Below are 16452 nucleotides of genomic sequence, written 5' to 3' on the forward strand. Positions count from 1 at the left end.
CTTTTAACCCAAACCATTCCTTTTTTCGAAACCTAATTTGCCTGAGTCATTGCCTAAATACATGTAGTCAAATTGGGTGCCTTTCATATGTTAAAATGATATGGGTTAAAATTTCCTTTTTAAATATAATTTTCTTTCAAATCCATTTACGTTAATTTAACATAAAAGATAGCATGCAAATGCTATTCTTAAAATTGCCTGTTTAATCTTTTTTTGGAATTGTTCACTTATTCAGCACTTCAGTTTTATACTTTTGCCAACTTGGATCTGAGACTAGCTGCAATTTGGATTTTACAGTACTTTTTAAAGTTAAACTTTGCTTACTGCCTCCTGCAGTCACGCGGCTGAAATTAGGGGAAGGGAATGAGGAGATGGGCCGTGAACTGGACAATATGCTGCCCCTCCCTTTGTGGAAGGACAGTGCATCAATTAGGAAGAAAATGTTTTATGGGCCCTGCCTGACAGTATCTGACGCGATATTCCTAAGAGAATAGGCTCTTAGAACTGGCACCTGTCAGATGAATCATCTACCCCAGGTGAATAATAGACTCCATGAGAAATCCATATTTTTGAGCCCAAACCGCATTTTTGTGTTAAGTTTCATGGCTCCTAGGAGCCTTTGAGTTTGTCTTGTCTGGGCTGGGTGGTCTACTAAGGGAATTTGTCAGTATCTGGTTTTTGAGTGTTTAAGTTGTTCCATGGCACTTGATATCTCTTCCTTTGTAATCTGAAAGTCAGGCCCCTCTATGTTAAAACACAGATCAATAAACAAACACACAAACTCCCTTTACTAACCTTACTAAAACATTTTCTTACAGAATCTCTCAGCACAGTTGTGAATGTGGTGGAAGTAGAAACATGTTTCTCCTTGTAAAATCTTTTATTCACAGTGTTGGGAGCTATAAAACAAATCTCTTCAGATTTGCTTGATATGCAAGTTAAAATGGATTTTTAATGATCTTCATATGAGGCAAATTCTTTGGTTGATGCCTTAAAGATTCACAGAAATAAAGTCATTGAACTTCTTAATGGAGAAAAGAATGAAGGATTCTCTTTTCAATGATAAAAATCCCAAATGTAGTTCTAAGCTACATTTTAAGAAAAGGTAGCCTTCATTCATCTATTGAAAAGGTATTTCCTTTGAAGGATTTCAGCTAACCTTAATCACTCTTTCCTCATTGAATTTATGCTATGAAGGTATTGTGATTTTAAGTTGTATTTTAGTCTGTGGCTACAAACTGCCATACCATAGTTTATGATGATGGTATTTTGTACTGGCCAAAACTATTTCAGTAGTTTTTGTAATATTTTTATTAATGTCTTAATGTCAGATAATAATTAACTACAAATATTCTCCTAATAAACAGAAAATCTAGTGAATGATTCACTAATTCTCAAATTCACCGGAACCTTGACCAAAGTAACCACTCTTAAAATAAAATCAGGGAGGTGGATGTTTGGCCTAGTGGTCTGCATCCCATATTGGAATACCTGGGTTCCATACCCGAACCCTGGCTCCTGACTTAGCTTCCTGCTAATGCAAACCCTGGAAGCAGCAGGTGATGGCTCAAGTAGCATGATTCCTGCCATCCAGGTGGGGGACTTCTCTCCACTCTGCTCCCCTCTCCTTTCCTATCCTCTCTCTCTTTTTTGTACTCTCTGCCTCTCAAATAATTTTTTTAGAATAAAACAGATCAAATAAATGAGGTACTTATGGAATTTGGTACTGCCTAACAGATCAGAGTAAATCTTTCCTAAACCAATGTTTAAAATATGACTTTTACTAACTAAAAACTAATTTCCTAGAATTGAAATGTCTTGCCTTGAAAATATGACATAATCAAAATTGTTGAAAAAACCACCTGTCCTGAGGCAAAGGCATCTTCTTGCACCTGCTGTTAGTAGATCAGAATAGAAGTGGCTTTGACAGGTTCAGACAGTTTTAAACACTTTTATATAAGTGATGTAGAAATGTGGTCTAAAATAGAGATACATAATCACTTCAGTAATATTTATCAGATTTTGCAAGCTTCTTTGCTGGTATTTTTGTAAAATACCTTCGGCATGAACATGGGACATCCCTGGAAGCTAACACTATAAACAAAGTCATTAATTGAAAATTGGCATGCATTTCCTAACCATGGTCTTGCCAAGCCCCAGTATAATTTGGAACCATGTGTCATTGCATTATTTTCAATTTGTGTTCTTGAATCTTCAGGTGCCTACTAGTAATGTTCAGGGTGTGTTTTTATTGGATGTTGGCTTCTTGACTTAATCTTTACTTCAGTCTTAGCCTTTTCCTTGGCCCAAATTTTTATTTCTTTGCCAAAGAGGGACCTGAAAGAACCCAGCTTGCTGAATGGAGAGGGGAAAGGACTCCCACACAAAGCTCCACATTAGTCTTCTGTCATGTTGTTCTGTCTAACTCCTGCTCTTCAGCACTGACTGCCTATGTAGCTATTCATGGAGATGTAGCATAATTTCATGGGGAGCCATTCTGTCTTTTATATAAAACCAGCCTTTGTTCACCACCAGCACCCTATGCGTTTGTTATTCGAGGTACCTGGGAAGCTGAGGTGCGTGCCCTCCTTCCGGTCTGCTGTGCATCCCAAGGCCCATAAGATAGATACTCCCTAGAGTTACCCACACACTCCAAATCTGCAGTTGAAGCCATATTTCTGTCTTATTTCCTGTTGACTGGAAAATTTGCACCTGTAAAACTAATTTACAACCCACCGCAAAATTTACATCTTGCAAGAAAAAAAAGGCAACCTGGTACAGTGGCTGCTGCCTTTGGCCTGCGTTCCTCTTGCCCTGACTGCCAGCCAGCTGCCCTCCCTGGAGAGCGTGGTCTTCTCTCTGGAAGGCACTGCATAGGGAAGCCCTAGGGATGATGTTCTGCATCCTCCTGACCCTCAAAGAATGCCTCTAACATCTTGCTTATGTGGTGACGTCTAGCTCGCCGCCTGCAGCTCAGCCCGTGGGAGAGCAGCGTTGTTAACAGACTCCTGACGCCCACACACTCGTTCCTGGCCAGAAGTAAAAGCACGGCTGCCCTGTCTGGAGAAGCAGGTAAAACTGGCAGGGGCCACGTCCTTCCCTGGTGAGGTGAAGTCCCGCTTTCGAAGCGTGCCTGAGTCGCCAACATTCTCCTGATCGCATCTCGGTTTCTCCTAATATGCGCTTCCCTCTTCTCCCTGTGGAAAACGTCTGTTGGTGTTGCTTTCCTGCCCCGCCATTGTCTCTGAGCATCCAGCTTAGCATCTTATCTGGACACCAGACGCCAGGCAGACAGACGAGGCCCCTCCCTGCGATCGGATGGCTTCAGGTGCTTCTGCCTGTCCGCAGCATCACCAGAAACCAGTATCCCCTACCTGCCTTTGCTTCTGCCTGTATCTGAGCCATTGATCAAAGGTAGAAATAATTTAAAGTGAACACTCCCAGGTGGGCTTGGGAGTAAAATCAATGCCCAAGCTGTTATTAAAGCATAGTTTTCTAATGTGACTGGGGTAGCTACTTAGCCTTCCTGTGCCAGTCTTGTGTGTCATCTAGGAACCAAGACCTCCTAGATCTGCAAGCTGTGGAGAAGGCTCATTATAGTATACTTAATTGTTACAGTCTTGGAAAATATGCAAAACATGCCTCAGACTGGTTCTCACAATGAGTTATGACTCGTGTACTTTTTTGAAATGCAAAGCATGCCTGAATGAGCCACTCCATTTGATGAGAACTCAATGTTGGTAGCACCTGTCTCTAGCTGGTGAGAGGAACATGTTTGGTAGCATCATAGTGAGCTAATTCCAATTTTCCCAGATTTCCTTGGGCACCATTGTGTGTGTTACCCATCTGCCAGCCCTGATCTTCAGCCCTTAGGAAATTTCATACCCGCTTCGTAAAGGCCCTTTTAAAAGTGCTTTGCCTCGACAAGCCTCTTCATGTTCACTAGCCCACTTCGCAAGTAGTAATTCTTGAGAGCTTTACGATGTCTTTCATCTGCAGTGCCCGATGAGCTAATGAGTCTCAACCCTGCTTCTCACAGTACCTCTGAGAATCAGTCCAGGAAGCAAGTTGAGGCATAGCCACCACCTTCTTCCTGGACGCCAAGTGCAGTGACAGCAGGTGTCCGCCTCTGCCTCCCTGGCACCCAGAGAGCTGCTCTGTGTACAGTTGTGCAGGCAGCCCCCTGGCCCTCAGTGTTCTGGGCTTTCTGTAAAAAAGCCCTCCTGGGAGAACTGTCATGTTGCTTCCGAGATTTTTCTGGAGTAAAAAGTACAGTTTATTTCAAGATAGCTTTTTCTTATGCCTGCAACTGTCTACAAGTCATGGAAGTCTTTCTTTGTGTTTAACTAATTGAAGAATTCTTAAAAGCACTCCTCCGTCCTGTTTCATGAGATCTTAGTAGTTCATGGTCATCGTGCTTTGGAATCCCTGCACTGTGTCTTATGCTGTGCTGAAGGACTGCCTCGCTTTGCTGTTTCTGTCATCACTAACTTGTCTCAATTCTCTTCCTCTAGTCTTTCCCAACACCATTTCCTCATTCTCCACTCATTCTGTTTGCCCAGCTTCCCCCCTTCCTTCCTGTTATGCTCCATCCAGGTGCTTCTTATCTGCACACTGGCTCCTCTTTACTTTGCGATTTTCTATTCTCATTTTTACAAACCAATATGCCTGTGTAATTTATTTTAGTGTGGAGCATGGCATAGCCATTACTTGAGTTGCCTATTTTATCAGTATATTCCCTAGATCATTGTTACCTATCACATTGATACAGCTTATGTATAATGAACCAAAGGTAGGCATGTTTTTTGAATTTCCATTTGATATTATGTACGTAAACATCTCTCCAGTTCTTTTTTAAAAGACACCTTTTATGCCATTTTTATTTTTCCATCTGTGTCCCAGTCATTCTTTCTGTCTACCTTTTAGTGTTGTCCCTTGACTTCATCACAGTCCCAGTTGCCTTTGGCTAAAGTTAGGCCAATGTTCAGAGCCAGGGTTGCACCAGCAGATTTAAACAGCGACCCTTAACTGGTAGGGTGTCTGCAGATTGCAGCCTCTCTGAGCAGGCAACAGAGCAGTTGAGAGTTGAAAATCCAAGTTGGAGACCTCTCATTTGCAACAGCTGCCCATTTTTCCCAAAACATTCAAAATATGTGTGACTAATAGAGCTCAGGATTAAATAAATTATACATATAACATGCTTAGAATAGTACTGTTATCCCTCCTTTCAGGGAAGAACACCAAAATCAGGTCCTTTGTCCATTCGGTGCTGCAAAGCTAAAAGCAAAACCAAAGCTAAGCATCAACAGTATAAGCTCTATTTGGTGGTCAAAGATTGGAAAAATGGATCCCAGCTGGCAAATCAATTTAATCTGCTGGTAGCTGAGGAGTCATAGATACAGGGTCACAGGAATAGTGGCAGGTCAGGAATTTTGTTATGGGATGACAAAGACAATCACAGTTCTTGTCTCCCATCGAAGAATTTCCATGTGGACTGAGATAGTGAGCAAAGCAAGATTTATAGAAGTGAGAAACTTCTGCCATGGCAGATAGGAGGGGACTTCAGGGAGAAAGTGCCAGGGGAACCTGTTTGTACTGGCTCTTTCATGACAAAAGTGACCACCTAGATTTAACCAATCAGGGGAGGCGCAGAATAACAGCTAACAACCAATCAGAGGGCTAGAGTAACAACCAATCAGAGGCAGGGATAAAACCCCATCAAAAGATTAGAATTTGTAATCCTGTCTAGCCTGCTCTAATGGTAAAACTAAAAACCTGTCATAGGGCTGGAATGAGTTATTCTGTCTAGGCTGTTTTCATATGAAACTAATGTTGCTAAAGGCAGCCTCTGGGAAGAAGCAAGCACTTTGTCCACTCTTAAAGGGACTCTGCCCCTTTTCTCATTCTGACAGGGATCTGGCCTAGCTGCCTATTATCCTAACTCCTCATACTTCCAGGATCTCATCCACTAGTTGTCATGGCAATAGCCTACTGTGATGGCAGTGGTAGGAGTACTTTTTTTTTTTTTTTTTAATTTGGAAATGAGATTATAATGAGTCTTGAGGTCACCTTGGCCTCTATCTTGGATCTCTGATTCAAACCTTTTCCTGTGGAAGAACTACCCATAGCATCCTGTTCTCAAAGAGGAACAGTGCTAGATTAGGGGATGGAAACTTAACTAGACCAGACAAGCCTTGCCCTAGGTAACTGCAGGTAATAGACCTTCAATAAATGCTAAGTATTCTACAGTTTTTCTGTTCTCTTTGCTATACTCTACCCGTGTGAAATGCAGTGTCTTTTCTCTGCACTCATTTTGTGTAGATCTTAAATGAGTTAAATTAATATACAGTCACTACCAAGAACAGAAGAAATACATAGACTGAGGAAACTTTGCCAAGGACATTTCCATAAGAGAATGTTTATGTTTAATGAAACCACATACTTGGGATATGGAGGATACTCTGGGAAAAAGTAACTCATATGAAACAATATTTCTTCAGAAAGGCAGGATTATTCAAATAATTTATTTGAAGGGTTTGTATATTTTGATAATTGATGTTCAGAGCAACAGTTAATTTCCATGGAATTTAATATCCTTTAAAGGAATTTATAATGTTTATTTTAGTCAGAAGGTGTTCCTTGGACACTTAAACTTGAAGTTTTTTTACAGACTACACTAAATAGGATTAAGAACATTTCAAACATACATTTACTATTTCCTCAACACTGTGATAAAGAATAAACCAGAAGAAATGGGGAGATTGGCTTACATCAGAAAATTCTCCATAGATGCCTTGTGAAATTTTGATTTTCCACGCAAGAAAAAATAAATAAAATGTTTATGCTTGGTTCCTTTTCAGTGCTAGACCCTTGGCCTCACAGCAAGGCTGTTTTCTGGGGTTTCCTAATCCTTGAGCAAGGTCAATGGCCTCTGGCTGTGCCCTAGGCAGATATGTGCCTCTCCTGGGTCCTTCATCCCCTGTAGTGCCTTGTGCCCAGATGTTACTCCTTCAATGCATTTGATTGACCTGGAAGAGTTTTGCATTAATGAACCTCTTCCTTGTCTGAAAAATGCTAATATTTCCCTGTGTCGCTTCACAAAAGGTTGTTTTCAAATAGGCTCCCCTGTGATCAGGACACGCAAAATGACAGAGGTTCTTCTTCATGTTGTAAATCCTGCCTGCACTCTCAAGGTCAGCAGTAAAACTCTATGTCTGCTCCCAAGACACCTATTGTTTTAAGGAGAACTGAGGGAATGAAGAATGTTTCAATTTTTCCCTTAGATATAAAATTCTGTTTTCAGATGACAGGAAATGAAAACATACTTTCCAGTCTCTTCACTGCCTTAACCATTCAGTGAAGGCCAGAAGATAATTGAAGGCAGTTAATCAAAGAGAGCATATTTATTAATGAAGATACAGTCTGATGATGGACACTGAACTCTATACTTTGGAAATTAAAATTACCCCAAATTTGTCTTAGAAATTTTTGAGTTTTTAATTTTTTAAAACTATTCAATTCAGCTGACATACTCTTCTGTTTAAAGGATTGCTACAAGAACTAGACATGGGTGAAATCACTTTATAACCCAGTTCAAATATGTAGTATTTTCCTGAGTCATCATGCTTGATGGCCTTTGTTTGTGGGAAAGCAGCATCTGAATGACATTGAGGATGACCCTTGGAATCTTAGCACCCACACGTGTGGTTGGCATACCTGTGCCATGTCATATGAATTCCCGTAAACCCAGTATTGCTCAGAATAATGTGACTAATGACAGTGTCTTTGAAGATGATTTTGCAGGAACTATATAGTTTTTGAACAAAATATTCCTTGCTAAGTAAAACTATAAGCGCTCTTCATGATTCAACCTTATTTTTCACAGTTCTAACATATTTGTGTTCTGTTCACTATTATCAGTAGTTACACCCCATTTCCTCATACGTTCTGCTGCTTCTTATAAACCATCAATGCCTTGGTTTTGAGGGAGACCCAAGCATGCATTTGGTTTGCCTTTAGAAAAGACATTTGCAGAATTTTTTTTTCCTGGATGTTGGTACTTAAAACAAGTCTTAACACTTGGTAAGACTTGACCACTTAAGATTTTTTTCAATTCAGTTGGCTTCCTTACCCCCACCCCTGCTGTTGAACTGAACTCTGGAAATATTCTAATGTGCCTTGCTTGTCTGCTTGCACGCTTCCTCTCTTTCCATCTCTTCTTCTATCTTAAAACTAATTGAGAAAAAAATCTGATAATATACCAGTGCTCATATAAAGATTATCTTGTATCACAAATGTGGTATTTTTCCAGAACCATCAGTTTAGTGGAATCTAAAGCCATTGCTCTCCACAATCTGTGTTTCTAACCACATTTTAATAGGCTAACAGCTAGCGACATACCACAGACTTTTCACATGGACGTGCCTTACTTTTGGACACACCGTGTTCTCATAGGACTGTGAGGAGAGTTGCGTGCGATGGTTCTGGGCACCGTTAGGTAATAACATCTTCTCCCTGCTTTTCTCTCTACCTCTGCTTTGCTCCTTTTCCTGAACCTGCTTTTGGCTTTCTTCAGCTGCACCCCTGGCACTCTTGTGTGTAAAACCAATGCCCTGCACCCTAGTCATCCCCATTTGTCCTCGTTCAGCATCTTGCAGCCCCATCTCCATGCCCTCCAAAGCCGCACACTCTAGACATCCGGTGGATCGACCAAAACTCTTTGTAACGCCATCCGAGGGCTCTGCACGCAGGAGGACCATTCATGGCACGGCGGTGAGTAGCTGGTGGGAGCAGTCGGCAAGTCTGGGTGACACTGCTGATTGGGGCAGAACAGACGCCACGCTGAGGTGCATTGTGGGTATGAGGGGGAGGTGGCAGAGCCACCCACCGTGGCATCCATCCCACCCTTCACAAATCTTGCTGGCTGGACAATACTGTCCTCCTACTTCATCTCCACGTGGGGACTTTGCCCTCCCTAAACATCTGAGGCTAAAGCCTTCATACAAGTAAGTGCAAAGCCAGGGCAGGAGTTTTTATCCCGTGCAGCCAACTGCCCTCAGGCCCATATCTTAAAATATAGTAAAAAAAAAAAGGTATTTTGAAAACACTAGTTTTGTGCTAAATAACCAATTCTTGAAAGGCTCTTGGAATGTGCAGCAAACTCAACATTTTGCAGGTGCAGAATGTAATTTGTATTACTGGTAAGGTGGTAAGGTGGTAAGGCTCATGTTCATTTTCACCACGCTATAAATGCAGTGAGGTAACTGGAATGTCTCCGGGAATCCTACTGCGTCTTACTGTGTTTGGAATCCATTGAAAGATGCAGACATTGTTCTACAGTCTTTAGGCTTTGTACTTGAATCCTCAAAGTCTGGACGATCAAACAGAAGATCTCCTTGCCTCTCTCCCTTGATAATACTATGATCCTTTGCATGGAAGGTTAGGACTTTTTTTTTGTTTTGTTTTAATCTTAACTTCCCAGAGCAATTTGGATTTATAAAGCTGATGGACACTTTAAAGGCTTTTGCTTACAGGATAATTTGAGGGTTTGGAGAACTCTGGCAGCTTTGCCTAGAGGCAGTTTTCTTTCAAGATCCTGTCGGCCTTGGGAATATCACTGTTGAATTCTTGAGAGAGTCAGGCCCCCAGCCCAGCAAGCCAAAGGTGAAACTACCTTTGATGTCTGTGAAGTTTGAGTTCATTAGTGCGCTTGCGCTTGGGAGAGCCTAGCTGTGGACAAGAGGGAAAGCTCTGGCTACTTCTTGGGAAGGGGAAAAGAGCATTTACCAAAGGAAAAATATCTTGTTACAGATAAAAACAAAAATGAACAGTCCTTGAGGGAAGGCCCAGGGCTGACCCCTGGCTACTTGAATAAGAGGAGGGATTTATCATCACAAGATCCAGAGTCTTGTGGGTTTTATTTTTTTTCCCTTTTTTACTGCAACTTTCTCTTTCTGTATTTGGTCAATTAGCCTTCTTTTCACCTCTTTACTGTGGGCTATTCAGGCAAATACCTCCTGCCAGAAATGCCTCCCTGGAACTGCCCTGTGCAATTCTGCAGTGACAAACCACAGTGAGTAATGGAAAAGTGGCTGGCAGGACAAGCCAAAATTTTAATTTTTAAAAAATGTTTAATCATGGTAGAAAACACACAGACACATAGCAAAATTTCCCATCTTAACCATTTTTAACTTCGGTGTTCAGTATATTCACATTGTGGTACAGCTGATCTCTAGAACTTTTTTTTTTTTTTTAATCTTGCAAAACTGAACTTCTTTATCTATGAAGTGACTGGCGGCTGCTATTACATAGCTCACATAAGTGGAATCAGGCAGTTTTCAAATTCTTGTGATTCGCTTATTTCGCTTAGTGTAATGTCCTCAATATTCATCCTTGTAGCACGCGTCACAATTTCCTTCCTTTTAAAGGCTGCATAGCGTTCTATGGTGCATACACGCACATTTGTTCATTTACCCACTGGTAGACATCTGGCTGCTTCCCATCTCTCGATTATCACAAATGATGTTACTATGAACGTGGTTGTGTGACTCCCTCTTTGAGTGCTTGTGAATATCTACCCAGAAGTAGAACTGCTGGATCACATATTAATTTTTTTGAGGAGCTGCCATACTGTTTCCCATAGCTGTTGTTCCATTTTACGTTCCTGCCAGCAGTACACAGGAGTTCCAGTTTCTCCATCTCCTCACCAGTACTTGCTATTTTCTGTTTTACAAGAATAGCCCTCCTAGTAGATGAGGTAATAGCTCATTGTGGTTTTGATTTGCATTTCTCCAGTGTTGAGTATCTTTTCACGTGCTTGTTGGCTGTTTCTGTATTATTTGGGGAAATGTCCTTTGTCCATTTTTGAGTCGACTTGTTTGGTTGTTGACTTGTAGAAATTACTAATACTTTTCAGGTATTAACTCCTTACCTTTCAGATTTATGATTTGCAGATATTTTCTCCCATCCCATATAAGCTTTTTTTACTGTTTTGATTGGGACCTTTGATGCACAGAGGATTTTTAGTTTGTTATTTGTCCCATTTGTCTATTTTGCCTTACTGCCTAGGCTTTTGGCATAATAAGCAAGAAATGAATATCAAATCCAATGTCATGGACCTTTTCACCTATTTTTTTCCAATAGTTTCACAGAAGTCTTACTTTGGGTCTTTAATCCATTTTAAGTTAATATTTGTATATTACCGTATAAAGTAAAGGTCCAACTTTAATACCATATGCCGAAGAGTGTGTCCTTTCCTCATTGAGTGTTGTTGGCCTGTGACCATGTACACGAAGGTTTATTTCTGGGCTTTATATTCCAGGCCATTGATCAATATATCTGCCTTTGTACCATCACACGCTGTTTTGTTTAGTGTGTAGCTTTGCAATATGTTTTATAATCAGGAAGTTTGAGATTCCAACCTTGTTCTTGTTCTTTTTTAAAATGGTTTTGCCTCTTCAGATTCCTTTGAGATTCTAGATGAATTTTTAGGTGGACTTTTTTGTTTCAGCAAAAAAAAAAAAAAAAAAATGGCATTGGGGGACTGCATTGTGGCACAGCAGGTTAAACCACTTCCTGTGATGCTGGATCCTGTAACAGAGGGCAGATGGTGTTCCTGGCTCCTGGCTTCAGCCTAGCCCAGCCCTGACCCTCGTGGCCATTTGGACAGTGAACGAATGAAAGATCTCTTTCTGTCTTTGCCTCTGTCACTCTGCCTTTCAAATAGATAAAATAAATCTAAAACAAAAAAAAATGACATTGGTATTTTGATAGGGAGCATATGGAATCCACAGATAGTTTTGGATAGTATTGATATCTTAACAGTTTGTCTTTCAGTACCTGAACACAGGCTCTCTTTCCCTCAATGTGTGTCACCTTCAATTTCTTTCAGAAAGGTCTTTTAGTTTTCTGTATACAAGTCTTGGGCCTCCTTGGTTAAGTTTATTCCTAAGTATTTCATTCTTTTTGATGCTCTCATAAATGAATTGTTTTCTTAATTTCCATTTATATCATATGTAAATTACCAATTTAGAGCTAAACTCAGATTGCCCTATTAGCATGGACTTGGAACATCACTGTCATCATGGAAGGTTCCATTGGACGGCACTGCCTCAGACTATCTATCAGTGTTTGTCTCTCTTGAGTGATATTTATTCTCTGAACCTACCTTTAATTGTAAAAGTAAAACCCTTCTCTTGCCAGTAGGATGTTCAGAACCTAGACACAGGCAGTTTGCTATGTGTGTTCCCCCTTAGCTTTGTGGAAGGTTTTAAAATGAAGGATGATTGGATAAAATCATTCACTGTTAACTCAGGTGAGAAGAGTCAGGAGTGTTTTTATCGATGGCAGTTTTTGCTGTCCAGAGTCTGAAGCTGCTCTGAGAAACTGCCTCTTGCCTCTTGGAACCAGGCAGGTAGGCAGAGGGGTCATCACGGCCCCTGGAAATGGAGAGCCAACCTTTACCTGATGAAGCTATGTCCTGCCCTGAATTCATTTCTTCTGTTTAGAAATTGTGAGGAGGAAGTGAGTTTACGTGGCACATAGCCGGTTTCCCCGACCCGTATCCCAGTCCCTTGGCTAGGACGCTATTGAGGAAATGGAGAGAAGCTACTGGAAGGGACAGTGAGAGGAATAAAAGGGAAAGGAAGGAAAAGACCTGATGCTTGTGTGGGCAGAAAAGGAGAGAAGAGATCGCTACTAGCTGATTTGTGCAGGGGCTGGATAAAATTCCACCCCTTTCTTGGCACCCTCTCAGACTGCTTTCCTGGCCAGTGTTCACAGAGGGGCCTCCAGCACACACCCATTCCCAGACCACAGCGTTGTCAGGAAGTTTCAGACTCTTGGAATGGGTAGGTTTTGCCCTGGGGGTTGTGGGCGAGCACGGGAGGGAAGGTCTTGAGGGATTTTAGAATATCAGAACACGTCTCTGGGCTTCCCCTGGCCCATTTCAGCTGAGGAAAGATATCTCTCTGGCTTAGTTCCTACCTGGCAGATTTCACTCTCATCACTGGTTAAGAGCAAAATTAGCTAAAATTCCTCACCTTGACCTTAACTTTCTAATGCAAGAGCAAGAGAGGAAGGACTTTTTTTTTTTTAATATTTATTTATTTATTTGAAAGTCAGAGTTAACAAGAGGCAGGGAGATGGAGAGAGGTCTTCCATCCGATGGTTCACTCCCCAAATGGCTGGCGGCCAGCGCTGCACCAATCCAAAGCCAGAAACCAGGAGCTTCTTCCAGGTCTCCCACACGGTTGCAGGGGCCCAAGGACTTGAGCCATCCTCTACGCTTTCCCAGGCCATAGCAAAGAGCATTGGAAGAAGAGCAGCCGAGACTTGAATCGGCGCCCATATGGGGCGCCAGCGCTTCACACCAAGGCGTTAACCCGCTGCGCCACAGCATCTGAGAGGGAGGACTTATTTCTCTAACATCAATATAAGAAAAAATAAAGTAACATCTGGTGTAGCCTCCATGTAAATTTTGTTCTGAAATGAAAAATGCTAAAGAATTTAAAAAAGAAAATGACGTGTTTTAATTAAAGGTTTAAAAGAACAAAAAGTGGCTTTTGACATTTGTTGGTGATAAACCATAGTCAGACTTTGCTCCAGGTCATTTTAGATACAAACTACGTGGGTGCTTTGTAAAAAATGTGATTTTCTTAAGCAAATATATCTTCAAATCACACATCCCGAGCCATCTTAGTCGTGTCACATCACACTGCTTGAGCCATGGTGTTGAGGTTTAAGGTAACATGGCCCTTTTGTTGGAGTGGCATGGATATATGTGACATGGCTCACAAAATTTCTGAAAAGCCATTAAATGATTTGTAGCGCTGCTGTCCAGTGTCTCACTTGTGGGAGAAATCTAACTGTTGAGTCTCTCTGAACTCAGGGCTCTAAGAGAGACAGAGATCGAGACAACATCCCCTTCCACCTCACACCCGGCGTCCGACGGGCTCTGTCTCCATCGAATCCCAAAGCGAGGTCGCCGACTTCCTACCAACTTCGGTAAGTGAAACCAGGGGGCCACTCTCTGTCCTCTGAAATTGAGCTGCTCTCCCCAGTCTCCTGGGCTTCGGGGATCCCAGTCTTCCTTAAAGGACAGAAACAGGAACACGGAAAGCGAGCTCTAAGGGGACTCAATTTCTGCTGATACCAGTATGTAACACCTGCCCTTGATGAAGTATCAGCTTTTCTGCTCCGTAGCTTGGCCTCGCGGGTGGTACAAACCTGCTCTGATGCGCTCCTCTCTGCTCGCTGTCTTTGGTCCCCAGGCTCCCGTCCAAGTCCTTTCCTCACTTGCCCGGCACACCGCGCCCAGCATCCTCCCTACCTCCTGGCGCCATCAAAGCTGCTCCCGCTCAGGTCCGGCCCCCTTCCCCTGGCAACATCCGCCCTCTCAAGAGAGAAGTCCGAGTGGAGCCTGAGAAAAAAGACCCCCAGAAGGAGCCTCCGAAAGTTGCCAATGAGCCTGCACTGAAGGGCAGAACACCTCTAGTGAGGGTGGAAGAAGCCACGGTTGAAGAGGGGACACCTGGCGAGCCAGAAGCCGACACTGGTAAGAACAGACTGCCTCAGGCCGTGCCGAGGCTGAGAAAGTTAAGCCTCCATTTGTGTCCCAGCTCCTCCACTTCTGATCCCGCTCCCTGCTAATGTGCCTGGGGAAGCAGCAGAAGATGGCCCAAGTGCTTGGGCTCCGAACCCATGTTGGTCCAAAATCTGAAAGACACTGCTGGCTCCTGGCTTAGGCCTGGCCTGGCTCAGGCCGTTGCAGCCATTTGGGGAGTGAACCAGCAGATAGAATTCCCCCACACACACCCCTCCCGTGCCCCAGGTTTGCTCCTATGGTTAGTTTAGCTTTTGTTGTTGTTGCTGTTTTCTTAAAGATTCATTTGTTTTCCTGAAAGGCAGAGTTACAGAGAGATGAGGGAGAGCCAGAGTGAGGCAGAGCTTCCATCTGCTGGTTCACTTCCCAGATGCCCTCAACCAGCTGGGCCTGGGCCAGGCTAAAGCCAGGGGGCAAAAACTCAATCTGCGTTTCCCACAAGGCTGGCAGGCACCCAAGTAGTTAAACCGTCACCCGCTTCCTCCCAGGGTGGGCATTGCAGGAGGCTGGAATCAGGAGCAGGGCGAGGCCCCACAGATACGGGATGCAGGCGTCCCCAGTGGCATCTTAACCTCTGTTAGGCCAAACACGTGCCCTTCTTCTCTTCTTTCTCTCTCTCTTTCTCCTTCCTTCCTTTTTTTTTTTTTTTACTGTTTTCACTGGCAGAGCTATTTCTAAGCCACCAGCTTTTCTGATGTTTCGAAATAGAGACCTTACCTCCCATTCAGTAGAATGAGAACATGTGGCGCCTGATGCAAGGACTCGTTAAAAGAATAGGCTCGTCAGCTGGTTCCCGTTAAATCTGGCAGCCCCGTTCCGTTGGATGCTAGAGTTTACGTACCACCATTGGCTTAACCCGTGTGCTTGACAGAAGATAAAATGTCCTCCCAGAAGACCCTGTGGTCCTACCTCTGGGAGGTTAACTATGTGCTACCTTGAAATTTAGAATCACTTAGAGCTAGGAATTCTGTATTTCTAGTTAAAAAGTGTCTTCCTTCAAAAGTTTTCTGCTGAAGACTTGAGGATCACGGGTAGGGGCCAAGAAAGAATAGGTGATTCAAGACAGATGAGAATGTCAGAGCATGGAGGAGCCCAGCGTTTGCTTGCATGGAAAGTGGCGGAGGAGTAGGACCCGAGAGCAGCATCACGGTAATGGAAGTTCAAATGCAGAACTAGAAAAGGAGGGGCCCGGGCCCAGTGCTGTGGTTTAGCAGGTAAAGCCGCCAGCATCCCATATGGGCACCAGTTTGAGTCCTGGCCACCCCACTTCCCATCCAGCTCTCTGCTAACGCACCTGGAGAAGCAGCAGATCGTGGCCCAAGTCTTTGGGCCTCTGCAAGCTATGTGGGAGACTTGGAAGAAGCTCCTGGCTCCTGACTTTGGATTGGCCCTCCTCTGGCCATTCTGGCCCTTTGGGGACAGAACCAGCAGATGGAAGCGCTCTCGCTCTCTCTCTCTCTCTCTCTCTCTGCCTCTGCCTCTTCTCTGTCTCTCTGTAATTCTGCCTTTCAAATAAATAAATAAATCTTTAAAAAAAAAAAAAAAAGGAAAAGGAAAGGAGTGTCCTGGCTCAGCTCCGTAAATCTGAGTACTGTTAGAGAACTTCTCCCATTTTGCCAGCTGGGATGGGATCACAGTGGAGGCCAGGCCACGGAAGCATGAGTGCCAGCTCCCACTGAGGCCGTGGCTCCTCCCACCTGGGACCCAGACGCAGCTCCAACAATGAGCTCCTTCCCCGGATGTTACCTTCACAGCCTGAGTCTGGATTTGTTGCATGGACCCCGCGGACAGTCACAGAGAGGCTTTGGTGCTGTGGTGATGGGCAGTTACCACAGAACAGCAATCGTTAA

At 43.2% G+C, this 16452-nt stretch overlaps 1 protein-coding gene across 12 annotated transcripts in view; it reads left to right on the forward strand.

The window, feature by feature from the left end:
* MAP7 (microtubule associated protein 7) overlaps positions 1-16452 on the forward strand; it is a 193082-nt gene that overhangs the window by 152363 nt on the left and 24267 nt on the right. For 7 of the 12 annotated variants that reach the window (XM_089332633.1, XM_089332634.1, XM_089332637.1 and 4 more), the window contains 4 exons: positions 2959-3072; positions 8576-8772; positions 13889-14004; positions 14271-14554. In XM_089332633.1, the coding sequence (XP_089188759.1) occupies positions 2959-3072; positions 8576-8772; positions 13889-14004; positions 14271-14554 (711 nt within the window). The remainder of the gene's footprint in view (positions 1-2958; positions 3073-8575; positions 8773-13888; positions 14005-14270; positions 14555-16452) is intronic. The other 5 variants (XM_070073527.2, XM_089332636.1, XM_089332638.1 and 2 more) reach the window with 1 other exon arrangement.

The sequence above is a fragment of the Oryctolagus cuniculus genome, chromosome 5, assembly GCF_051225735.1.
Source record: "Oryctolagus cuniculus isolate XC-2025 breed Fujian yellow rabbit chromosome 5, ASM5122573v1, whole genome shotgun sequence".
Lineage (NCBI taxonomy): Eukaryota > Metazoa > Chordata > Mammalia > Lagomorpha > Leporidae > Oryctolagus > Oryctolagus cuniculus.